We start from the raw sequence: 27,320 nt of genomic DNA, 5'->3' as shown, positions 1-27,320 counted from the left end.
CAAATTAAAAAATTTGATGTTCAGTGGTCACATCTAAAATATTTGACTTCACAGAATCTAAATTGAGTCACTTGTTATGAGCTGATTCTTTTGTTGATGTAAACCATATTACTGCACTTGACCCAACCTTAATTCTTTGTCTTGATCCAAATGAACCAACCTAATTTATTTACACTGAACCAAATAAATAATTAATGTTTGCGTTGACACCAGTATATTCATTTACACATAATCAAACTATATTTTTCACATTTCATTTTACTTCAATGCATTTCCCATCTTACACTCTATAAAAGATAAGACACTCGGCCAATACATTATTTCAAAAATTAGTTATTCTTTCAACATTCAACTTTCAACAACTTTCCAACATGCCAACATGCATTTTTGCAAAACACTAAAAATTTGAGTATATCCTTCTGCTGTGCAGCTTACTTACCCTTATTTTTGGGTGTAATCCCCCAAAGATGTCTCCCGCCAGTCAGGCCATGCGAAAAGATAACTGTTTCTGGTGGGGCACATGTGATCCCACGTGAATCACATTTGACTCAAAATAAAAAATATTATCTGCTGAACATGAACTAAAAAATACGTCCGTGAGAAATCAATAACATAGTGTGTCCTTTGGGCGGATATTTAGTTACGTAGAAATCAAAACTGATGTCTCAAAATCCAAAAAGAAAGAGTTTCACAATCAAATCAATAATTTTATTCTGTTTTCAATGGAAGTTATTAGATTGAATGAACAACTGCATGTTAGACTTTTTACAGTGTATTCTCGCCTACCTGAGAAGACAGAGACGGAGAAACTTCCGGCACCTGCCTTACAAGATGTAGATTCGATTATGTCCAACACAGTGTTGGTTATCCAGCTCAGAACCTTATCCAGATTTTAAGTCCCAAATATTAAGTAGGCCTATGTTTGAAAATTATCGGGCGAGCCCCGATGAGTCCTCGAGCTGTGGGGAGGTGTAAGACTGGATCTGCAAACCCTCGACATCACCACATAATCTGGGCTAAACATATTTCTATTCAATTTTATATTTCCATATTTCTACTCTGTGGTCGGGAGGTATGAATCGAGATTAAATCAGCTCAAAACTCCTGTAGTCTGTGACTACAGGACAATTGATTTAATAATTTCATGCATTAAATAAATAATTCATCTGATGTAAGGTTAACATTTAAAATTAATGTGATTTGATGTGCAGTAAATTAATTTGGGACAGATTAGGTGCACTAAGGCACACTCCGACAAAAAGGGCAGCCCTCTCCAAAAAGACCAGTAAGTGTTCCACTTGGTTTGAGTTTCTCGTGAGATTCCACTGTATTAAAAGTCCTGACCTTGACGTCTGAAGCCAAAGCGGACAATCAGAGACTTTTTAAAGACTCTCAAGGACTCAAGACCCTCTTATCATGACACGCAAGCCAACACGTTCTCAAAGCGTAGATCAGGGAAAACAGGACCTGATAAAGCATTGTCTCTTGAATATCTGTTACTACGTTTACTGCTTTGTGTAAAACTGAGCTGTGCATGGCCCAAAGACCCTGGGCTGCATGACGGCGCTCAGGGGGTTGACTTCACTTGTTTGTAAATAAACAGGGCAACTGGTTTGATGTAAACAGAGGGGGGGTCTACAGTGGGGCCCACCTCTCTGTGTCGGCAGGTAAAATGGCCCTTCTGATATTTCATCATGTGTGTGTTATATTTGATGTGTTTGACTCAGAAATTGTTTTGTGTTTTTGCAGTGACGGCTCTGCTGGCACATGGAGAGGCCGAGGTTATACAGCGGAGGGTCGGGCAGAACGTCACGCTGCAGACCGGAGTCACTGGACTGCAGGCTGACGACGACATCACCTGCTCAGTTCTTTCAGATGACAGTAATAAGCCAGACACACTGGGCACATATTTGAACAGGAAGCTGAAACTCGACTACATCGACAGATTCAAGGGAAGACTCCATTTGCAAGAAGACAGCGGGTCTCTCACCATCACGAACCTCAACATGAACGACACCGCATTTTACCAAGTACAGATCATCAATGGGAAATCATCAACACACACGTTCAGTCTAATTGTTGGTGAGTTGTAGCACTTGAATATTTAAAGGAATAGCTAACCCAAAGAGCAATATGACCTTAAAATGTAAATCCAGTGATAACTAATATAACAGAGTGAAAAAAAATAGACTGAAAACTTCCTATTTGAATGTGAAATAATGATATTTGTGGCAGTAAAATCACCAAGCCAGGAGTTTAGACTGGAAAAGGCAGTATGGGTGTGGGTATTCAGTGACAGGTGTTGTAATGTGATTATTATCAAGGGCAGAGAAATAAAGGAATTTCACAGACTTTGAAAATTTGTGGACTTGACAAAAGTAAAAATAAAAGAATGGAAAAAGCACTCCATTTATATTCAAACACTACACCCAAATTGATTTGGATCATCACCTCCCATGCTTATAGGAAAACCTTGTGATTACCTCACCATTTTCCCCTTTAGCCAGATCATTAGTGGGAAATGCAGCTTCTGTGGACCCAAAATTGTTTTTGGGTATACCCAAAAACAATTTTGGGTCCACGAACTCAGACAAAATTAGCTATGAAACAGAACTATAATTCATCCATCTAAGGGGGATCTGTGTGGTTGAATCACATGGCATTTTGTTGTCTGTGTGTGTAGATTGTTTTTGAAGATGTACATTTATGTAGACTGAGGTCACGAATACATCTATACTTATTTGTTTATTATAAGTTTTATAATGAGTCTTGTTTCATGAAGTGAATGGGATGAATGTTAATTTATTTATTTAATTTGCAATATTTGCATACAGGTCATATTGTGATATACATTAATACTGACAAAGGAGCACATATTTATTTCAACCATACATCACAAGCCCACCTTGTGCTGCATGTCTCAAGCTGGTTCTCCCTCCTGACTGAAGCGCTGCAGAACAAAAGTCTGTTATTTACTGTTTCACAGAAGCTGATCCAGCCCCATCCAGCACCACACCTCCCCTCAACACTGGTGCTAGGGTCGGCTTAGCAATTGGCATTCCTGCTGCTCTACTTGTTGCTGCTGTTATTGTGTTTTGCCTCTACCGTGCAGGAAGATGTGGTGGAAGTGGACGTGAGTATTAACTTTGATATTAACTGACCCTTCTTTCACAACAAGAAGAAAGTCTTTATGATTTTAATTCACAATGACACACATTTGCACCAAATCCTACTGGATAATAAGGGTATCTTGTTCTTTAAAGGGCTGAAAAGTATTAAATGAAAGTATTAAATTAGATTCATTCATAGATTCACACACACACACACACACCCCACCCCCCTCCACACACACACACACACACACACGCACACACACACACACACACACACACACACACACTGCACTTCTGGTAGATAACATGCAAAGACTGGAGGGGAAGGGGTGAGTCCAAAAGGCTCAAGTCTGACAGTTCCTGAATCCCAGTACCGGGCGTCGGGCTCTGTCACTTGGTCTCATGGTCTCGCACCAACCCTGAACCTCTGTCGGAGCATGTTGTTCCTCAGGTTTCGGTTACTTCTGCTGTTTAAACTGTTCATATATCTATTTTTTATATATTCCTCGTTTATAGTGTATATATTGCTTGCTGCTATTTATCATCTGTTTATACTGTGAATTTGGACATTGCCCACATCTATGCACATTGTATACATCGATGCACACTGTTTTTTTTTTTTTGTTTTGTTTTGTTTTGTTTTGTTTTTGTTTTTTATCATCTATTTATCATCTGGGTGCTATTTATTTATTATCTGTTTATACTGTAAATTTGCACATTGCCCTCATCTATGCACATTGTATACATCGATGCACACTGGTTTTTGGGGGTTTTTTGCACATTGTTTTTTGCACATTGGGTACTTAGATCTTTAGATCTCAAGTGTCATCTTTTATTCTTTATTTTTGATTTACTTAATCTTGTACTCTGTGGATACTGCTGAAAACTGTGAATTTCCTTCAGGATGAATAAAGTATCTATCTATCTATCTATCTATCTATCTATCTATCTATCTATCTATCTATCTATCTATCTATCTATCTATCTATCTATCTATCTATCTTTTAGGCATTTAAATGTCTTGAATGAAGCTATAGCAGTCTTATTTTTCCTCAAGCAATGCAGCTTTATTTTGACTTCAAATTTTGACTTTGATGCAACATTTCAGTCAGTGGCAATAATGCATTCTTAGGTGCACATAAAAGATATTTTTCAGTGTTGTGGTGGAAGGTGTGCTCTGTAACTTTTTGTTATTTTTTTTCATCCTCTTTCAAAAGAACAACAGTGATAGCTTTAATCTGTTTTTTTTTAATTTCCCATTTAATCACAGCCCCAGTCCAAAGGGGTGACCCCAGTCTTCAAAAGAAGCTTTTAAACTGCAGGATCCAGTGCTGACATTAACTTGCTTTCCATGTTTTCTTTCTCTGCACAGGAGGTTATCGGGGCTGTGCCAGAGGACACACAGACGCATGCAGCAGCAGTGTAGTTTGATGCCAGGGTCTGACTTTCTGCTCTGTAGTCATCTCCAGACAAATGTTCAGGTTCATTTTTTTTTTACAGCTCTTCATCACAAACAAATTTCAAAAGGCCTTCACAAAGAAAAGAGCCTACCTAAAGGTACAATAAGGCAGACGAAAGAAACTCAGGAGGAAACATGAGGCCTACACAGCGTGGCCTCCAGGGCACCACCAGCCTTATGGCCTAGACCAGCGCTTCCTTGTCTTGTCCTTTTTGGTTTTGCTCTTGACATACAGTGTGTGAGAGGAGAGAAAGCCAGCACACATAAGTGGGAGGTTAGGAGGGGTAAAAGTATTTTGACGGCTCTTTCCGATAGGGATGGATACTCTCCAGTTCATCCTGAGCTTTGCTGTCTGATGCTGATGACAACAAGCAGCAACACAAGCAGGAAACAATGACTGTGACCCTGGCCCATAGAAACACCCATGTTGTACTTGATGTAAGCTGAGAAACCTAAACAACACATTCAGTAGGTGTAATGTTACATTCAATTTATTGTTTTTAAATCTGAGCAATATCTATGTTTTATTCGCTTATGAACTCCATTGCACATGTAATAAATTAAAGTCTATATCACGTAAAGTTTATTAAGTGAGAAGAAAGTTATAATGTGAAACAAGCAGATTCTGTGGATAGACTCTGCAACTGATGTGATTTAAATGTTATAACATAAGAAAAAGAGAGTTTTTGTAAATTTACTAACTCTGGTGCAGGCAGGCCACTTGACTGCAATAAACGAGTGAATATTTTTTATTTCCAGCTTGTTAGACAACATATTGCAGGTCAAATAGCCTGTACCCAAATAGCCTGTACCCAGTGAATGTGTGTTGAACTCAATGAGCTTTAATAATAATTTTCTCTGTATGTAGCTGAGCATAATGTTCCTCACCAAATATAACACACACTTTACTCTCTTTGTGTTTCCTGGAGTCAACCTTTAATTACACCAGAAACCTTCTGCTTCAGTAAAATGTAAATAAATTACGTTTTTAGGTCTACCCCATAAGTTTAAGAGTGTTTGTGTTCAGAAAATTTGGTTATTTCCCTCCATCTTAGCTAGCTAGTTAGCATAGCTCTCACCGGTCCTGTTTGTATGTGCTAACACTACATAGCATGGATAGAGCTAATATGTATATGTTTAACGGTAATTCTTTGCCTTTCTAAGCAAACAAGGGTTATAAGAAAGCCGAACCCCTTCAAAGTTATTAGGGCATTTTTATTTTATTGCTGTTTTTCTCCTGCACAAGCTAATTTGTAAGTGTAAGCTAATTTGTAAGTTTTCAGGCTATACCAGGTTAATGTGTTAATATAGTGTGCATTTGTTCATTTCTAATTTGGACTGAATTTGTGTATTTATTGCATTATCTATCTATCTATCTATCTATCTATCTATCTATCTATCTACCTGTTATGCTAGGCTAGTGTTGTGCTATTTGTGGCTAAAGCTACATTCCCTCAGGCTATTACTTTAATTAGCTGATGGGTTTGCAGCTAATATAGAGCTAACACTGTTGACGAGTTATGTTTGTTGTGTGTTTTGGGGTTATGTTTGTTTGTTTACTTCATGTTTAGATTTTGTACTTATTTTCTGTGTGAAGATCCAAATGTTCAATGTGTAGCCTAGTAGCCTACCCAACTCGGCTAATTATTCCTGCTCCTCATGTCTCCACATTGTTTCTTTGAGATTCTTTTCCAGTGTATGAAACAGGGATATTTATCAGTAAATGAGACGTTGATGCCATAAAATGTTCATGTGAAGTTGAAGACAGAAGCAAGGTGCATGGTGACGTTCTCCTCCAGCTGCTGATGCAGTTCAGTGAGGCACACAATCACTATTCATTAGAGTAGCTATAATTTAATCAGCAACTAAAAACAGTAAATACAATAGAAGCAGCATAAAAGAGTGGAAATAGAATCAGATAAAAGCCAGATTAAAAAGGTGGGTCTTGAGCCTGCGTTTAAAAACATCAACAGTCTGAGCAGCCCTGAGGTTCTCCGGCAGGCTGTTCCACAGACATGGGCCATAATAATAAAATGAAGATTCACCATGGGTTTTTGTTCTAACGTTGGGAACAGTTAAAAGACCGGTACCGGAGGACCTCAGGGTGCGCGAGGGCTGGTAGGGTAAAAGCAGGTCAGACAGATAAGAAGGCCCAATGCCGTTAAGACACTTAAAAACTAATAAAAGAACCTTAAAATCAATCCTGAAACGCACAGGGAGCCAATGCAGTGATTTTAAAACTGGTGTAATATGAGTCCGCTTTCTGGTCCTCGTCAGCACACGTGCAGCTGAGTTCTGGAGTAACTGAAGGTGTGAAATGTGTTTTCCATATCAAATGTCATTTTTAAGGTTTGGATAGGCTATCTGTAAACACTTATCTGAACAGAATATAGATTCTGATATTGTTGAAAAGGATGTGTTGTAAAGAATAATGTTGGAGATGTGCACTCATGTTGAAATAAATCTACATTGTGAAGCAACCCTTACTTGCACTGAATTTGAAATATTTTAGAAAAATACACTGAATTACAAGGCTTTACAGAACAGTGCGCTATTGTAGACTTAACATGTAAGGTTATAATTACATGATTTTAATAATAATAGGTCGTGATCTAAAGTGGGCCGGTCTGAGGCATGAAACTCCAGGGCTGAAAATGAGTCCCACTCCGGCCCTGCGTTTCAGTATACGATTCTGTGTAAAATACAACCGGCAAACTTAAAAAAGACATCCAGGACTCACTGTCACGGAGAAAAACCATATTAAAAGCCTTTATTATTACATGGCTAAATATGAGTTAGGCTATGTGGCAGCGCCACGCCAGAAAAAGAAAAATGTATCAGTATCACGTTATTATGTGAAAAGTTTATTGTTATTACAAGATGTAACGTTGTAACAAGAGATCTGTTGTTATGACGTGATAAGTTTGTATGTAGTATTAACATGAAAATATCTTGTTATAATGTGGAAAATATCTTGTTATAACATCGAAATAATCTTGCTATAGCAATAATCTTGTCACACTATAACGTGATACTGAGCAGTTTTTCTTTTTGTGGCATGTCAGCATTACACAGACAATACTGAGGCTATATGTTGGCACTATTCATTCATGGATGTGCAGTAGCCTATATATCATTATATTTCATTTAGAAAAGAATGAAACATGCTGAGTGGATCCTGGTTTGGGTAAATGATCAGGCTTCATAGTAATTTGGGTGCAAGGCAGGTAATCAATAACGTTATGCTGCAAACTCATTCATACAGTACATTTTAACAATGGCAATATATCATCAAAACACTGAGCTGAGCTGAAATCTACACACTATGTATGGGTGTCTGTGTGTGTGTGGGTGTCTCTGTGTGTGTGTGTGTGTGTGTGCGTGCGTGTGTGTGTGTGTGTGTGTGTGTGTGTGTGTGTGTGTATGTAAACATGGGTGTTCATGTCACATATTCATATTTAAGAGACATCAAACTTTTGAAACGCAAACCACAAACCACAACCATTATTATATCAGGCTATGTTATGAGCGAGTCACTTTAAATTTCCACGGGTCATTTACATTTCCCGCGGCTTGACAATTGAAGAGAAAAAAACACGTGGGAGAGGAGAGGGGGGGGTGTCCGCTACGTCACTGCTCTGCAGTGTAGTCCATAGACATCATATACGTATATGATGTCTATGGTGTAGTCTACGTGATACCCAGGTATATGCTGTATACCCACTAGAAAAGGTCCCGAATTTCCGTATAACCACTTAAAAATGCGCAAAGATAGGCCTACGTATCAGTATGTTTTTTTGACATAACGTTCACTTTCCCGTTCATAAAGTCGCCTTCTCAGTGTTACGAAGAGGGCTCTTTTTGACCATATAGGGTCTTCCGTCAGGCGTGACGTTTCGGGGGACACTACAGCTGGAGCTAACGTTAACGTTTCAGAAAAGGAGCCTCTGTGCACGTGCGCGCGTGCACGCTCCTGTTTCACAGAAGCTGATCCAAACTAGACTACACCACTGCTGCTCTGTGTACATGTCCTTCCGCCGCCGCTGCTGCTGCTCTACTTTTGCGGTTCAATTTCCCTCCACGACGTTTTCACACTTATGCCGCTTATGACAGCTGCGCTTAGTGAGTATTTAACCACTTAGCCTATTGATTCTTTGTATTGTGATGAAATTAGTCATCTTCGACCCAAAACCATTTGTTTCTCCGGGACATTTAAATTTCCCGGGGTGACAATTGAAGAGAAAATCAAGTCGCTGCCGCGGAGAGGCGGAGTGTCATGAAGTTCATTTTAAAAGCGCCTGCCGGCTCCCTTCCTGCACTTGCCTCACTTCTTTCTGGTCTTGGTCTGGTCCAGTTTCCCTCCGCGATGTTTTCCACTGGTCTTTCGTCGCTTATCACAGCTGCACTTAGTGAGTATTTAACCCACTTATTGATTCTTTGTACTGATACAAGAATACATACAATGCGTACAAATGCAAACAAAACGTGCTGTTCATGTGTATCTACTAAAATCTGGACTTGTTACTTCCAAAGTGCTTTCACCTTAATTTGATACTTTTCATGATGTTATTATTCCGGGAATCCGGGATCATCATGAAACATGAAAACGTGAATTTACACCTTAAATGGCAGATAATATTGTCAGCACAAGCCTTCACCGCGCCTTCATTCAAACTTAGATAGGCTCTGAACTGACTGAAATATAACTTAATTTGCCATGTATTATCATTTACGTGAGATTAATGGGTAGCCTACCATGTTGTAAACTACTTTAAAACATTCATTTTAAAACATTGCGGGAATTTTTAAATCGGGTTGCATCATGCAGTCGAGAATTTTTATAGAGGTTCACTTCTCTGATCTCGATCATGCTCATACTACAGGGTTTAAAAATAATGGCGCATGACACACGAGGGATTATTATTATTATTATTATTATTATTATTATTATTATTATTATCATTGCGCCAGAAAGACCAGTACACCTACTATTTCTCTCTGTGTTGATATGGGTTGAAAGCAGTGATGCGCGGATCGGACTGTTCGGGCACTAAAAAACTATGTTGTAATTAATTGCGAGTGGGTTGTAACTCTCATCATTAAGACGAAGGCTGTGCGTGTTTACGCATGAAGCACAGAGATGCAAAAGTGTCTGATTAATGCGTTCATGCGGATTTGGACGCTGCGTGTCGTTACTTGAAAGACACATTACGGACAGCTGTGTTCTCGCCTACCTGAGAGACAGAGATACTTCCCGCACCTGCCTTACAATATGTAGATTAGATTATATCCAACAAAGTATTAGTTATTGTGGTCCTGCTCAGAACCTTATCCAGATTTTATGTCCCAAATATGCAATCCAACACGTTCTCAAAGCGTATAGCAGGGAAAAAAAGACACCTGATAAAGCATTGTCTCTTGAATATCTGTTACAACCTTTACTGGGCTGCATGACGGCGCGCAAGGGGTTGACTTGTGTGTTAATAAACAGGGCAACTGGTTTGATATGAAACAAAGGGGGTGGGGGGTGGGGGGTGGGGGGGGGGGTCACTACAGCTGAACCCCCTCTCGGTGTCGGCAGGTAAAATGGCCCTTCGGATATTTCATCATGTGTGTGTTATATTTGATGCATTTGACTCAGACATTGTTTTGTGTTTTTGCAGTGACGGCTGTGCTGGCACATGGAGAGGCCGAGGTTATACGGCGGAGGGTCGGGCAGAGCGTCACGCTGCAGACCGGAGTCACTGGACTGCAGGCTGACGACGACATCACCTGCTCAATTCTCTCAGATGACAGTGATAAGCCAGACACCCTGGGCACATATTTCAACGGGAAGCTGAAACTCGACTACATCGACAAATTCAAGGGAAGACTCCGTCTGCACCAAGACAGCGGGTCTCTCACCATCATGAACCTCAACATGAACGACACCGCAGTTTACCAAATACAGATCATCAACGGGAATTCATCAACACACACGTTCAATATAACTGTTGGTGAGTTGTAGCTCCTGAATGTTTAAAGGCTAACCCAAAGAGCAGTATGACTTTAAAAATGCAAATCCAGTGATAACTAACAGGGTGAATAAAAAAAAAAAAAATAGATTGAAAACTTTCAATTTGAAAAAGGTGTCATAACCAAGGGCAGAGAAATAAAGGAATTTCAAAGGCTTTGAAAGTTTGTAAATTTGACAAAAGTAAAAATAAAAGAATGGAAAACCTTGTGATTACCTCACCATTTTCCCCCTTAACCATTGTTTTTGAAGGTGTACATTTATGTAGACTGAGCCATGAATACATCTATACTTATTTGTTTATTATTAGTTTCATGAGTCTTGTTTCATGAAGTGAATGGGATGAATGTTAATTTGTTTATTTAATTTGAGATTTTTGCATAGAGGTCATATTGTGATATACATTAATACTGACAAAGGAACACATATTTATTTCAACCATATATCACAAGCCCACCTTGTGCTGCATGTCTCAAGCTGGTTTTCCCTCCTGACTGAAGCGCTGCAGAACAAAAGTCTGTTATTTACTGTTTCACAGAAGTTGATCCAGCCCCATCCAGCACCACACCTCCCCTCAAGGTCACAACACCTCCCCTCAAGAGCACCACACCTCCCCACAACACTGGTCTGACGGTCGGCTTAGCAGTTGGCATTCCTGTTGCTCTACTTGTTGCTGCTGTCATAGTGGGCCTCTACTGTGCAGGAAAATGCGGGGGAATTGGACGTAAGTATTAACCTTGATATTAACTGACCCTTTTCTCACAACAAGAAGAAAGTTTTTATGATTTTAATTTGCAACACATGTGCACCAAATCCTACTGGATAATAAGGGTATCTTGTCCTTTAAAAAGCTGAAAAGTATTAAATTAGATTCATTTTAGGCAGTTAAATGTCTTGAAAGAAGCTACTGGCAGTCTTATTTTTCCTCAAGCAATGCAGCTTTATTTTGACTTCAAATTTTGACTTTGATGCAACATTTCAGTCAGTGGCATTAATGCATTCTTAGGTGCACATAAAAGATATTTTTCAGTGTTGTGGTGCAAGGTGTGCTAAACCACTCCAGTTATTCCGATTGTAACTTTTTGTTATATTTTTTTCATCCTCCTTCAAAAGTACAACAGTGATAGCTTTAATCCATTTTTTGAAATTTCCAATTTAATCACCCAATCATGCTCGCAGCCCCAGTCCAAAAAGGTGACCTCAGTCTTCAGAAGAAGCTTTTAAACTGCAGGATCCAGTGCTGACAGTAACTTGCTCTCCATGTTTTCTTTCTTTGCACAGGAGGTTGTCGGGATTGTGCCAGAGGACACACAGACCCACGCAACAGTGGTGTAGTTTGATGGCAGGATTTGACTTTCTGCTCTGTAGTCATCTCCAGACAAATGTTCAGGTTCATTTTTTTTGTATAGCCCTTCATCACAAAGGATTTTTTTCCAAGGCCTTTACAAAAAAATGAGCCTATGGCAGATGAAAGAAAGACAGGAGGAAACATGAGGTCTACACAGTGTGGCCTCCCTGGCACCACCAGCCTTATGGCCTAGACCAGCGGTTCTCTACCCCTTTTCCACCAAAACGGTTCCAGGGCTGGTTCTGAGCCCATGCCTGACTTAGCACCAGTTTTTTGGTTTTCCACCGCCCAAGCACCGGCCAAACTGGTTCCAAATCGGTTCCAAGCAAGCACCAACGGCGAGTAGGAGCTAAACAGGAGCCAGAGAAAGAACCGATGACGCTGCAGTTAAGCACTGGCTCTAGCACCAGCTCCGAACTAGCACCAGGTGTTTTTTGGTGGAAAAGGGACATATCTTGTCTTTTTTTTTTTTTTTCTTGACAGACAGTGTGTGAGAGGAGAGAAAGCCAGCGCACAGCGTCGTTACGTCCATTAAGGGACTGTCGTGCACTTCTTGATTCAACCTTTGTGTGCAATGTACCAGTGTAGTATATATATATGCACCTTTCTGAGCTGAGAGGTTATTTTGTTGATAGTCCCTTACAGTTAGGAGGATTGTCATCTCCTTATTCATTAATTTTGTGTTTTTTATGATTACATAGCATTCTTATTACATTGGTACATTATGTTTATTTCTTTATTGTAGAAACCACACACACGCACACACACACACACATACATACACACACACACACACCAGAATACTTCAACTCCCAACAATAAATGAGTGGCATCTCAACGAGAGTGTGTGTGAACTGGATTTATTAAGCCTTTAACATCATCATCAACATCATTCCTGTTCTTACCAGACAACCTGTGGAGAGTGTAGAGACAATCATAGAATCAGCACCCAAGGGTTTATTCATTCAGTCATCTTTAAGAGGTTTGAGGAAGTAAACCAACGCCTTTTTACAGTCACAGTTAGAAATCGGGTTTTTCATGAGGCCTGTCTATAAGCGCAACTGCCTAGCTTAACTTTTTGTTACAAAGCAAAAGAAGAGTGGGTGGGCATTTCACATTTAAAACAAAACCTCCCAAAGAATTATCCTAAATGCATTCATTGGAAATGAAAGCATGTCAGTGGCAAGCTGGCCCACATCCGTGTTATTTTGATACTGAAAAAGAATGTAAGAGGTAGCTACAGCCAAACAATATTATTAACCAAAACATGTTCAAACTTTTTGCTCATAATATGAAACCAGAGGCCTGCTTTGTATGTCCTGAACGAGCTACATCACTGTGTCTCCTGAATGTAACTGAAGGGCATAATCGTGATATCAGCAACAATCCGGCCCGAGGCGCAGGACGGGTGCACGGTCACTCCAGTGTCTTCCTGAGGAACTCCACCAGGAGATGATGAGGGAAACCAAAGTCCATCTGGATTACCACAAAACCCTGAAACAGACACAGTGACATGAGAGCGCCTGAGAGAGGAAAGCAATGTAATTATGTGAAAATTATGACAAAAGTGGCACAAAGACACGGACAGAATGAGAGACAATCACAGCCGAGAGAACAACAAAAGAGTGAAAAAGAGAAGCAGCCCACTCACATCCCGAGGAAGGACTTCTGGGTTGATGATGTCAAACAAGTTGACTCCCTGTTTGTCCAGGAGCCTGGTGAGTTCTGGCTCCAGAACTGGAAAAAAAAAAACAAAAACAAAACACACACACCACAAATCTATTGCATACCAGGAGGGATCAGATGTGCATGACAAGAGAACAATAATTAAATTTGATTTTTTTTTTTTTTTTTAAAGAAGCTTTGTGTAGCATTTTAACATGATTTGTCAGGGACAGGAAAGAAGTCAATTCACTTAGGTATCACATTTTTTTTCTTTTTTCACTATTTAGTAATTAATTTTTTGAAATATTGAATTGGTTTACAGTAAAGATACTGGTATCATATGAAACTAGACAACCTAAGGACTCTGTCATGGGGCTGACAACCAAGTTATGCTAAATTTTGACGATGGAAAAACTATCATGGCCTCTTGACCTCTGACCTCCAGATATCTGAATGAAAATGGGTTCACAGACACCCACAGGTCTCCCCTTTTCAGACATAGTTGTGTTATCTTGGTATAAAATTGCCAAAATTTCCAGTAAACCCTGTTGCTAGACATCAGGCCAGCTGCATCTCATGAATGTATGTGTGCCATCTCTCTGTCAGCCTTACCAGACAAGACTTTAGGGATGCCTATCTTCTCCACAGCCTCTCTTATGTACTCCAGCTGTGCCTCATCCAGCTGCTGGCAACAGGAGAGTGAACATGTTAAATTACTGAGCCAAGATGAAGGACGCAGTCAAACCACAGCTAAAAATCAATTTTCTTCTCAGTTTGTGAAAAGTTGAATACCTGGAGATGCAAGGTGACTGCATGGACAATAAAGCTGCACAAGCCAGGATTTGTATGTGAAAATTGAATCGTCTTTTTGGCTAAAATTACAAAGTGGGGCTTCAACAGACAGCACTGTCCCATCCTCGCTCACGGAGACCCTGTTTGTTTGCCCAAATGAAAATCTGAAGTTGGACATGGTCGCTTTTCTGTCTGCAGGAAGTGACTCAAACCATTTTTCAAACAGTTACCCCTCGCTGCCACTTGGGGCCACTAAAGCACAAATTTTCCAGCATTAAACTAGTATTGCCTCAGGTCTGTTGTGAGTGGGTGCAGTGCAGTCTTTCCCAATACAGAAGAAAAATCTGTTAGTGAGATCAAGACAAAACAAAAACAAAAAAATCAATGGGAAAGAAGAGTTTACCTGCTGGTTGGATGATGGCAGCTCTGCCTGTAGCACAGAGATCCTGCAGAGAGAATAAACTATGAGCGTCATGTTCACAACTAAACACAAGACATGGACCAACTGGAGGAGCTGGAAAAAGTTTGACTTGATGAGACTGGATACACAAAACTGCAAATTTCATTCTACCATGTGCAATTGTCAATAAAATTGCAATTTTATTGAAATTTTAATGCCCCAAACAGTTAATTCCTCTCTAATGACTTTACTTCACACAGGACTTCACACAGGTCCATGGGTACCCGTTACATTTTGGGCTGCAGGGCCGTTCCTCACCTTGTCTAATTGATACTGAAAGCTGATTGGCTGGTGGTGGCAATATTTGTTGGAGTTTGATGTCGTCCTGTAAGTTTTTATTCAGCTTTTATGCAAAGAAAATATGTGCAAAATTTCAAGAGAATCAAACTCAAAGCCAATGAGGAAGTTTTGATGTTGCTGCAGCGCCACCTACTGGCTTTGACTCAAAAGTGATACCTGCACATGTCCACCAAATTTGGTTATAATACTAAAATGCGTTCAAGACAAGCCCTGCCCACAGCATTTGTCCAAAGTCAGTTATACCCAAACTATATCAAATACATAAAAAAAAAAACACAAAAAAAAAAAAACACAAAAAAGAAGACAAAAGCAAATTGATAACTTTTTAAAGGCACTGTGGGTCCAAATATAGTAAGTGTCATGAGCCTCACCCCCAAAAGGACCTCCGACTCCAGTGCTTAGACTGGAGAGGGGAAAATATGGAGACATATCCTGTTTCAGTTTTTAATTAAAGGAATTGTTTGGATTATCTCTGTGGTGTTTAAGTTGGAATAAAAATATACACCATTATTTATGCGGACTAACGTGAATTCTCTTTTTTGTTCTCTTTCTTTGAAACGCTCTCCCAGATGCTTTAGGCTGCCTCGGTGTAGATGGGACTTTCTTCCCTTTTTCCTGATGATCTCTGGGTTTGGGGGAGTTTTCTCTTTTCTTTTGAAGTTGGGGGTGCCATCCTGTTTTGTTTGTTGTAAACTGTGGGCCTTTAAAGGGCTCGGACACTGTAAACAGTGATGTGAGGCTGTAAAGAAAGCTAAATTTGAATTTATGCCCCAGGGTGCTGAGCTGCTCTCACAGACATAGTGCAGCATGTATTCTCTCAGTGTTCAGGAGAGTGGTCTTACTCTGAGGTGTTGCCCTGGAGGAAGAGTTTCTTGTCAGCGTAGGAAGCTGTGACCACCACCTCTACCTCCTACACAGCAGAGAAAAACACATCAGTCCCAGACACATAAACTTTCACCACAGTACTGTCAGTATTGAAACTGGGTAATATAAGAAGATATAAAGAAATATAAAGTGCATTTTGGTTGTTGGGAGGTTGGATCTTTACTTGGACAAATAGCTACCAGCCACTACTTATGCTAGTTTCTAATGTAATTGGAAATTCTTTGAGTAACACTTTAAGAACATAAACAAACACAAATAAAATGGATTATGCTAATAATAAATCAAAACAAACAAACAACAACAACAACTAAACAAGTCCCAGCACCCACTCTTTGGGGTAATTAAACAGCTCTTTCCTTTTTTTTTTTTACTATTTGAATTGGGAAGTAGATCTTGCGGTTAGCATTATCAAGAAACTTCTGCATAAAACACTTGTGTCAGGAAGAAATGACCTGAGAGTACTTTCACAAATAATTGTACCTTAATTGTTTTTTTATATTTGCTTACTCTGCTTTGTTTGTGTGGCTTTGTATGCTAAAAGTTTTTTTTTGGGAGCTGTTTTGCAGAACTATTAGAAGTGAATGAATCTGCAATACGCCGGCCAGGGGAAGCATTACACCGCTGTATACATCTGAGACTGAGTACTTCAATATGCAAAACACTTGAACAGAGCAGGGCAGACTCTCCCATTCAAATCAACATAGCAGGATGGTTGGGGGCGGTGGCCATGTTTATGTGCATCGCTACCACTGCAAAAAGCTGTGGCCGTTGCACCGGAATGACTGTTGTATAAATCGATTCATGGCAAGTTGCTGATCCACTGAGGTGAAAGTGTCTGCAGCAACGACCAAACGAGCGGTGGAGCCTGCAGCATGGAGAGGCGTCTTGTGCTGCGGGAGGGGAAGTGAGGATTGTTGGTGATAATTATCAACGTTGATTATTTCTTTCAGAGAGCAGCGACAGCACATCATATCTGCTCAGCTCTAGTGCGACACACGTGGTCACAGTAGCAGCTAACCACAGTGGCTGTTTACACTGTTTATTCTGCTGTTTACGCTGTTTATTCTGTTGTTTACACTATATATTCTGTTTTATCTATTTATTCTCTATTGCACTCATTATTATTTAGCTCTTGTTTTTTTAGCACTAGTTATATAGATTATATTGCACTAGTTATATAGACTATATTTTAATTATTTAAACTGCCCCATAATTCCATCTCTGTTGTAATCTGGAAGCCAAGCACCGACATTTCGTTGCCAAAATCTCACTGCTGTGTTTTTTGTGCAATGACAATAAAGAAAGCCTAAGACTAAGTCTAAGTCATTTTATTCTGTAGTGTTAGTGACCCTCTCCCCTCACTCCCTTCAGATCCCGCAGCGTCTGACCGTTTGGAAGAGGAGTCGGAGTGTGTGTGGACTTCCACAGTGCAGCTCCCCAGAGGCCTGCGCCCTCACACTGCCTCCCAGCACAGAGGTCTGCAGCCGGGGAGCGGATGAGCTCCACACCCTGAGCTCTGGAGAACCTGACTCCAACAGGCACTGGTTCACACACACACACACACACACACACACACACACACACACACACATATACACACAAAGAGAGATGCAAATATCAGCATCAGAATCAGAAATATATTATTGATCCCTGAGGAGAAATTGGGTCAGTTGCAGTGGTAGTATTAATAGTAGTTGTATTGCATTATGTAAAAATATGTGTATTAATCCTATAAAAATATTACAACAATAAGATAAAACATAAAAACATAAAAAATGAGGCTATGTAAAAAGTACACCTATACACACCATATATACACCAAAGTTTTGCACTGTTGAATTACTGTAAAGTCGCACAGGTATAAATTATTGCACAGTAAGATAGTTAAACAGGTAAACAGTCAATAGGTACAGTGTAGGATGGGTATAAATATACAGTATGTACTATATTCTCACACTTAATTAGGAGATAAACTGTCAAGCTCTATTACTCAAGTTAGTGTCTGTACATGGAAATATTTGCCTTTAATTAATAACTCAGCAGGTGAATGAATGCCTCAGCTTACCTGGCTTATGAAGTCAGGCGTGGCACTGGAGAGATCCGTCTTGAGAATTTCCTGAAGTCACATTCATCAACACAAGACAGATACACAAAGCACATGAAGCACTTTATGACTGTAAACGTTACATGTGTTACATTCAATTACATTTGTTACATTTTTACAGTTTATTTCTGCATAAAAAAGGACATATGTCTGCACTAGCAATCTCTAACACATCCTGTATTTACACCAAAAAGCTGAGCACAAGATGCGATGCAACAAACACAACTACATGTTTATTCTGACAAGTTGGAACAAATAACTGGCCGCAGAACGTGAATGGAGTGTACAAAGACTTTTCTTCTCCAATGTTCGGCTAAACTACAAATGAACAGACTCGACTCACATGAAGCAAGGCATCGACTCGATAAATGTCAAAGCCACGTGACTTCATAAGCAGTTACAGAAGCTGCGTGGAGATGGCACACTTACACTGACTTCTGCTCCAGAGATGTTGAGGTGAAAGCGGCCGTCCTGGTGGGCAGCGGTAATCATCGGGTTAAAGACCTGGTCTGAAGTCAAAACACTGGTTTAAGATCCTATTGGACATGAGTTTTGTGCAAAAATCAACCAAAGACAAACAGACAGAAAGCGTACTTTCAGCCACACTGACAGGCTTTTAACCAGAGCCACGAGGCGTGATCACATCACTCCTATTTAAGCCTATTTGTACTGGCACCCATTATGTTTCAGAGTAGATTTTAAGATTTTACTGATTATTTTTAAGGCTTTACATGGCTTCTCTGCCTGCTATATCTTTGACCTCGTACTGTCCAACACACCGGTACGTATTTTTAGATTCTCGGGCAGAGGTCTGTTGTTGGCTCCAGCGGCCCGGCTGAAAACTAAAGGGCACTACGAGTTTGCAGTTCGGGCCCCGAGGCTCTGGATCGATCTGAGGAAATCAGATCGGCTGAGTCTGTGATTTCTTTAAAGCTACAAAATATGCTTTTGTCAGATAGCCTTTCCTGATTTTACTTGTGTTTTAATTTTCTTTGAACTGTCTTTTATTGTCTTCTATTGTTTTTTATACTCTTCATTTTTTAAAATTGTTTGTTCAGATGAAATTCTGGAGTTGAGAATGGACTCGCAAAGGAAGTGTTGTGCTGAAACTTACAGAAAAATACAAAACACTGGGCCCACAGAACTTGAAAGGAGTAGAACGGACACTGAACTGAATGAATGTATGAACTATCAGAGTAAAATGGTGTTTGTGGTTAGTTGCTACAGTGAAAAGTGTGTCACTCTCTTTAGGACAAGGATATTTTGTGCTGTGGCTGCTTCCTGAAAGCAATAAATAAGTGTTCATTGTTTCTACCGAAGGGGACGGAGGAGTTGGCCCATGTTGATTTGAATAAGAAAGTTGGTTCTACTGAAGTTCAGGTTCTGTAGTTGGGCCTCATCTGAGAGCCACTTGTGCAAACAAATTTGATCCTGAATGTCACTTAAGAGCAATTTCAGAGAAGTTACCGCTCTGGCCAACATTCTCGTAAACAGAACTTCCTCTTTTTATTTAAACAAAAGTTATGACTGCCCTGGCCTCATGTCTATAATTATCCTAGTTCTCCAAACTTAAAAATAGGCGTTTTTCAGTAATGGATTGCCATTAAAGAAATTCTGAAAGGCAATATTGCAAATTAATGAATAAAACTAAAATTTAACCACAATTTGAGCAAGTAAATTAATGAATTAAATCAATAAATTAATATCAGCTGACTCATCTCATATCCAGTGAGTATGTGTGATTATTTGTTTTTATCAGCCTTTAAATGTTGCATTTCCAAATCTGCAACAGAAAGAAAGCAAACACAAACAGTAAAAGCTGCTGACCTGAAACCCAGAAGTAGAGCATCTTGTGTTCAGTCAGGTGACTCGGGTGGAAAACAGACGCATTGATGACTGAAGAAAAGTTGTTGTAGTTGGTCAGGCCCTGGACAATTTATGGAATCAAAGCGATGCAATTAGCACACTCGACTCAATCATCAAAAAATGCAAAAAACATACAAGGAAACTGTAAGTAAAAGTTTGTACACTGTGACTATTTATGTGTGCATGGACGTTTGAGGCAGAGCTCTTCCTATTTGTACAACTTGTCAACTTAAAAACACACACACACACACACACACACACACACACACACACAGGTGGCTGTAATTGTAGCCATCGCTACATAAAATAGCTACATGATCATAAAATAGCCTAAATCTTTTTCATAAAGTTGGACTGAAACCTAAAGGTGCGCTGCAAGAGGAAAACACGAAGAGCTGCAGTCTTAACTGATTTCCCTGGAAAAACTCATACAGCTTAAACAGCATGACATAAACGTTGAGCCTCATAGACAAAATAAGCTGAAAGCCACTGTGGAAGCTGAATTTGACTTTGTAATGCTGTGACGTGTGGTCTCTGTTGTTGAGTACCTTGTGGTACGACTCTATATAGTTGTCAGTGATGACAGGAGGAGCTGCGATCCCGATATCCACGCTGATGTCCCCGTCACTCAGGAACTGCTCTGGAAACACACACACACACACACACACACACACAGAAATGTTCACTGTGCTTTATGAACCACACCGCACCACATTCATCATATGGATGTGTGTTTATGTTATGGATACATGTGGGATGGTCATGTAGACGTATACACACACAAGTTTGAAGATATGAATCTCACACACACACACACACACACACACACACACACACATACCAGCTGTGTCTTGGATAAAGTCGGCCAATATGTTTGCCACCTTGTTGATCTCATTACAGATCTGCAGAAGAACAGAGACAGAATCGTTGTTAGCTTTACTGACACACAAACTGACACCTTTCACTTAAGCCAATTAGTGTGATGAATTAGCACCTTTGTCTTGATTTTGTCTGCATTTACTCTGATGAAATTTGAATGTGCATGCCAGGACGTTATTAATAATAATAAAGCCTGAGCCTGCATTTACATCACAACAACAAGTGGGGGCAGAGCTGACACACTATCCACGGCGTTGTTGCAAAACTTAGGCCTAGTCCACATGTTCATATACACTCGAAAAAAATAAATAAATTAAAAATATAAATTGAAAAAAATCCTGGCCACACAAGCGCTGTTTAAAAAATAAAAAACAAAAAAATAAAATAAACTCTGTCCACATCAAAAACACTACACTGACAGGCAGCGTTTCCAGATGTTCGATAATTATCATGTTTGTATGACAATTTTTCCCTCTGTACAATCTATGATCAATAATGGTAGAAAGTTACGAAATCTACCACAACAATGCATAATTTAGCTTCATTTCCTGACTGCTGATTCAGGATCATTTTTTCTTTGTAACAGTCACAAATAATGACGGAGAAATCCAGTCCTAGATCTGTGATGGAAACACACCCATTGGATGTATGCAATATGTGCCATGTGAAATGTATGTGCAATATTTTTTTTATGTGTAATTATGGGTTATATATTGTTGTGACTGGTACATCTGGTTCTGGTTTGTGTTTATATAGAGTTTGTTTCACTGCAACTCTGGAGGCATTTATGTGTGAAGCATTTGAGTCCATGACAAATATCCCTACTAGAACAATAAAATATACTGTATTTTATTGTATCATATTATATTGTATTGTATGTCATATTTTGTGCATGCAATATCTACATGTCAACACTGAATGCACACGGTTATTTATGCACATTGGGTACTTAGATCTCTGGTGTCATCTTTCATTCTTTATTTTTTATTTATTTAATCTTGTAATCTGTGGATACTGTTGAAAACTGTGAATTTCCTTCGGGATGAATAAAGTACCTATCTATCTATCTGAACCCAGAGAGTCTGAAAAGTTTAGATTGTGTTTTCAAAAATGTCCATTTTCACTGCAAAACATGGTTTTGCATGTGGGTAAAAGGCCAAAACGCATAGAAAAAGCTCTTTTTTCAAAAGCACCAGTGTAGACTAGGCCTGGCACACACATAGACACACACACACAGTCTCTCTCTCTGTCTCTTGCCCTCACCTGTCCCTTGATGACCAGTTTGACAGTGAAGGTGATGAAGTTGGTGAAGAGCCTCTTGAGCCAGTTAGGTCTGAACGACACAAACACACAGCGAGAGGGTCAGACAGTCAGTGCATCCTCTCTCTGTTCCCCACCTGCCTGCTGGATGTTCAGGGAACTTACTCTCTGTCTCCCTGCAGCAGGAGCTCGAGCTTGTGAAAGTTCAGATAACAGTCTGAGGTGTCCGCCGCCACCTTCCCTTTTCCACAATCTGACAGGACGAGAGAGAGAGAGAGAGAGAGACAGGGCTGATATGAGGTGAGAAAAGATATGAGACCAGTGAAGAGCTGAGTTAAAGGTTTTACTGAACCCTGACAGGGCACCAAATGACTGATTTTAGTCCCTGAGAGCAGTCACTACAAAAGAAAATACTTACAAAGTTTGGGGTTGATTCCAAGATCAATCTGAGACTCAACCTCAAAGTCAACTGAATTTGCAACATCGACCCTAGAGGAGAAGACACAGACAGCTGGAAGAAATTAGTCATTTAAAGTAACGATCTACAACATTTTCAAATAAATAAATGAATACCTGTTTGGCAACTGTTTGCCATGAACAGACATAATAATAATAAAAATAACCTCATTCAGCCTATATCCAGGGGCTGTAGTACCACTTCAAACACTTTAACCTGTTTGTCATGTGATGGCTATTGCAGTGATAGAGGATGTTTTCATGCAAAAACTGGATGAAAGCTCAAAAGCTCATTTTGCACCAGAGGTATCATTTTGGGGAGCTGCCTCCATCTGAAAATAAAAACCTGTCCTGTCATAGTGATGTTTAAAAAGGAAGTGACATTATTTTGCAACTGAGACATATTAAGACAGTTGAGCTAGTACCATGTACATGCAATGATCTTTTGAGTGTGGTACCATGTGTATGTCAAATCAAATCAAATGCCCAATGATAGGTTTATACCTACAGTCTACATCCTGAGTCCCCACTGTTATTATGTACTGGAGCCTTTAGGTTGGCTCTGTGGTGGCATGATATGTGAAGAGGCTCCAGTGCGTAGTAATACTGCTGTTCTTCAACAAACAAAATAGTTCCAAAATCAGGAGCTGAACTGAGAGCACAGTGAAGCAGCAAGGATACAGAGAGGGTCCACAAAAACATATGATGTACTCTGTTGTGAATGCTGAAAACTTTTTTGTCATGTTTGTTGCAGGTTGCAAAGTGTTTTGTCAGCTGACCTTGTTATCTGCTGCAGTTGTCGGAGCCAGCTGGCAGATTTCCAACTGGAGGAGTTTCTGCATGAGGTTAACTCATGTAACGATATCAGTAAAAATGTAAACTATCCCTTTAAAAAGAGCACACCAGTGAATTTGCATGCTTGGCCTAATATTTACAAAATGCACATACTAGACGTTTCTGCTGTTCCCCCAAAGCAATCGGTCGTATTTCAGAAGCCCTTTATTGTTTCTCCTCCCTTTTATCCGGCTGTTGGTTTCCATTAATTCAACTACGATATGAACAATTGCCTCCAGAGACTTCAGACGTTCTTTACACCATTATTCGATCACTATAATAAAGTTGTCCATATTAGTTTTCCTATAAGCAGCAGCACAACAGTAATTCAATCAAAAAGTAGTTCCCGATGAAACCAATTATCAGTTCTGTGGTTTATGAATGGTTACGACTTTGTTAGAAGCAGAACATTTTAAGATGGGTGTTTCAACCAAAAATTCATGATTGAAAATCCAGGGATTTTGGTTACATGTTCTGAAATCTTTAAGACCCCCACATGATTTGCTAAATTGTTTAAAACATGGATAAATTGTAGTAAAATGGGCGAAACATTCAAAATCTCTAGGATGGTCCTTTAACAGAGTGACACTGAGCTTACTGTGTGTGTGTGTGTGTGTGTGTGTGTGAAGGGCGGACTCACATCCAGCTGCCGTATCCATACTGGATGGTCCCTCTGAAGATGGCGGACACATTACTTATCTCCATGGCGATACCTTCACCTGGACGTAACTCAAACTCACTCCGACCAATCGACAGGTTGTGGATTTCCAGACTGGGTGGGGCAAAGACACAAAGGTTGAGCAGGAATATTGTCCAATTGCGGGACATTTACCGGTAGAAGTCAGCCATATTTGTTCACTTACTTGTCCAGGCCGTATGTCACTTTGCCTATAAGAGGCAGTGACTTCTCTCCCTTCACACTGGGGTACCTGGCGTGCTGGAATGCCGCCTCAATCACTTTGGTGGTTTTCTCATTCACTAGCAACAACATCACACAAACGCGCCTCCATAAACAAGCTATACAGAGAGCCATGGGATTTATGGGGAATACAGTTTTGAGGAACATAATCAGTAACATGAGATAGAGGCCCCCTACCGTCTCAGTCATGTTCTCATTAGTCAAGTCAAGTCACTTCTATTTATATAGTGTATATAAAAACAACAGGAGCTGACCTGAAGGGCTTTACAAGCGTGGCAGAAGTGTTTACAATAGGGCTTATCCAGGTTTACAAATGTACATGAGAGATATACATAGAAGAGTAATACATAAAAGCCAAGATTAAAATGGCAAACACACACACATACAAAAAAGATAAAACAAAACATCAACATTAAAATTTAAAATAAAAAAGTTATCACAAAGGTATGGCAGTATGACGGCATATTACGGCTACTATAGGGAGAACAAAAACTCAGAATTTCTGAGATTAAAGTTGTAAATTAATGAGAAAAAGAAAAATTTTAATATTCTCTGAGATTAAAGGGGTAAATTTACATGAAAAACTTGAGAAAAAATGGAAAATTTTGAAATTACAAAGTCATAAATTTACAAGAAAATAGGAAAGAAAGAAAAAACTGTGTTTATTATACTATCTGATTAAGTAACAAGGAAATCACAATATTATTATCAGTATCTGGACTTTGAAGAGACGTTCCCGTGACTTGGCCCTATTCAGAGGAAAACAATATTATGATTATGGGCCAAAATCACCAGGATGTCATTGTTACTAAATCCAGTTGCAAAGTGTAACTGGATGAGCTCATCAGCTGCAGATCTGATACAAGCGGCAGCTTCTGCAGTGTGTGCCTGATCCAACCTTGCAATTTGAGGTGATGTGGCTCCTTGACCAAAAGGTAAAAAGGTAAAAGGTAAAAAAAAAAAAAAAATCTCAGTTTTTTTTCTTGTAAATTTGTGACTTTATAATCAAAGAATTTTTGAGTTTTCAGCTGAATATTACCCCACTCCCCCAGCTCCATATTTTCCACCGATGAGATTTTTGAACCAGGAACAAAATCATTGAATGAAACTGAACTGATGAACAAACAAATACAGTAAAACCTTGGAGAGAAGCATGAGGGAAGGGTCAAAATCCCGCTACTCACAGACAGCGGCAGCCGGGTAGGTGAGCCTGCAGATGGCTCCGCTGAACCGATAGGCCAAGACAGGATCGTCCAGGCAGCCGTGGGACGTCCTGAACACAGACAGGAGCAGCAGGAGGACCAGCGGTGGGAAAACGTCACAAGGCATTCTGCTAGATCTTTGTCTCAGGCTCTGGAGACTGAAGAGGTTTTTTTTTTTTTTTTCCCCAACTCGTCTGTCTTAACAAACAAGGCTGTGTGTGCTGAACCAGCCAGAGTTTGAGCACTTGCCCATCCAGCTCTTTGGCAGCTCTTTTACTGCACCTGACTCACTGTATAGTTACACAAGTTAGAGTAATCAGTGGACTCGCTGGTATTTGTTCTGGACTATGAGCAATACCTCAAAGTACTTTCCCTTCTACCCCAGTGACTCAGAAATTCTCCCTTGATGTGCTTTTTCCCAGTTTTTGTCTGAAGCTGCTTGCTTGTGTGCATGTGACCGGATTATGATTTTCACAGCAAGCCTGTTTACACTTCCTTTATTTTTGTAGATCAGTGTGTTCAGCAGTCAGTGTTAAGCCAATCCTATTTCCAATAAACCAAGCAAAGAACCTTATGTTAACATCTGCTCACACACCAGAAAGTCTAGTGATCTAGTCTAGTGAGCAAACCGATCCTCCATCCAAGCAGAGGTGGACAACTTGTGTGAAATGCAGAATCACCAGACACACACACACACACACACACAAAACAAAGAAAAAACCTCAGGCCTGTCTTTCACACAAACTCCCCTTTAAGTAAACGGGTCAAGGTACACTATACCAGCTCTTCCTATGCCATGTGGGCTGCAAAACAGAAGGTAGGTACAGACACACTAACCTTTCAACTGTTCAGATCAATACTGGGCACGGAAATCAACTGTGGAGCTACAGATGTATTTTTTTTTTTTTTTTTTTGCTGACGATTGTGCGTTTCAGTTCAGAAAGTAGTCACAGTGAATGAGAAAAAACAGCAAGCAGGAATACAGACGGCTGTAGGCACCTCCAAAAAGATATTCCACACAAAGTAAAGATGAATCTCAAAAGATAGATCCTGAGGCAAACCATCAATGTGATCCGCACTAATTCTTATTCCAAACTGATGCAACAAGCAGTCCAAATTACAGATACCAAACACACACCACTACTCTACACTCCACCGCTCAAACTGAGCTTACACTCTAGACTCTGAATGCATATCTGTTCTCGTCTGACAAAGACTAGACCTCTAACAAACCACCGTGTCCCGGTCCAGACGTGAGCAAAGATACTTTCACGAGTTGAAACCAAATGCACAATCAGATGTTAATTTGAGCTTTCTGTTCCTTAATTGTCGTTTTCTTATAATCCAGTGGATGTGTCTGTTGTCCTCCAAGCCTCTTAGCCGACTGAGATCACTTTGGACCTGAATGAAAAGGGGGGAAGGGGGATGGAAAAAGAAAAGGGAGGTACAGTAAAAGGCAGACAGAGATAAGAGATGAGAACCCAGGGGCCATGCTTCAGCATTAGCCCTTGTTTGAAGTTGTCAGGTTATTGCAGGGCAGTAAATACAGAAACATGTATAAACAGGAATGGGACACAAGCTATAGCCAAACTGCTGCTCTCTCTCTCTCTCTGTTTCTCTCTGTCTTACTCTTTCTTTCTCTATCTACAAGAGACAGAGAGAAAATTACAGAGAGACAACAACAGACAGAGAGAGATTCTAGATTACAGTTTAAATATTAAAATTGTTGTTAAAATAACCAGTGTAATGCAAGATCACTGGGCCA

General features: G+C 39.9%; 2 protein-coding genes across 4 annotated transcripts in view; one reads left to right on the top strand and one right to left on the bottom strand.

Moving 5' to 3' along the window:
• The window catches only part of LOC115368868 (uncharacterized), a 28,436-nt gene extending 16,245 nt beyond the window's left edge, over positions 1-12,191 (top strand). Inside the window, exons 1-4 of one of the 3 annotated variants that reach the window (XM_030065288.1) lie at positions 8,943-8,981; positions 10,236-10,568; positions 11,124-11,309; positions 11,867-12,191. In XM_030065288.1, coding sequence (XP_029921148.1) covers position 8,981; positions 10,236-10,568; positions 11,124-11,309; positions 11,867-11,925 — 579 coding nt within the window. In that variant the 5' untranslated portion in view covers positions 8,943-8,980 and the 3' untranslated portion in view covers positions 11,926-12,191. Of the gene's footprint in view, positions 1-1,749; positions 2,083-8,942; positions 8,982-10,153; positions 10,569-11,123; positions 11,310-11,866 lie in introns of those variants that run through there. The other 2 variants (XM_030065271.1, XM_030065279.1) reach the window with 2 other exon arrangements.
• A 605-nt stretch (positions 12,192-12,796) lies between these two features.
• On the bottom strand, positions 12,797-25,682 carry cetp (cholesteryl ester transfer protein, plasma). Its single transcript, XM_030059531.1, has 17 exons — positions 25,538-25,682; positions 24,298-24,412; positions 24,075-24,206; positions 22,563-22,633; positions 22,310-22,397; positions 22,148-22,217; positions 20,847-20,907; positions 20,554-20,645; positions 19,967-20,066; positions 18,569-18,648; positions 18,101-18,151; positions 17,424-17,576; positions 15,993-16,060; positions 14,794-14,836; positions 14,211-14,283; positions 13,585-13,670; positions 12,797-13,427 (listed from the first exon to the last, which is right to left on the bottom strand). The coding sequence occupies exons 1-17, from the start codon at positions 25,680-25,682 to the stop codon at positions 13,350-13,352; spliced, it is 1,506 nt and encodes a 501-aa protein (XP_029915391.1). The 3' UTR covers positions 12,797-13,349.
• Between the last annotated feature and the right edge of the window lie 1,638 nt (positions 25,683-27,320).

This window comes from Myripristis murdjan, chromosome 1 (assembly GCF_902150065.1).
Source record: "Myripristis murdjan chromosome 1, fMyrMur1.1, whole genome shotgun sequence".
Classification (NCBI taxonomy): domain Eukaryota; kingdom Metazoa; phylum Chordata; class Actinopteri; order Holocentriformes; family Holocentridae; genus Myripristis; species Myripristis murdjan.
Note: the sequence above shows the minus strand (reverse complement) of the source record. Positions and strands in the feature narration are given on the sequence as shown.

What these genes read in the sequence shown, in the direction of transcription:
- cetp (XM_030059531.1), bottom strand. Translation starts at nt 25,682, where the DNA reads ATGCCTTGTGACGTTTTCCCACCGCTGGTCCTCCTGCTGCTCCTGTCT. An exon ending in TGCCATCATCCAACCAGCAG is followed by an intron (nt 14,284 to 14,793) that starts GTAAACTCTTCT and finishes TCCTGTTGCCAG; the next exon opens with CAGCTGGATGAGGCACAGCT. An exon ending in CAGAAGTCCTTCCTCGGGAT is followed by an intron (nt 13,428 to 13,584) that starts GTGAGTGGGCTG and finishes TGTCTGTTTCAG; the next exon opens with GGTTTTGTGGTAATCCAGAT.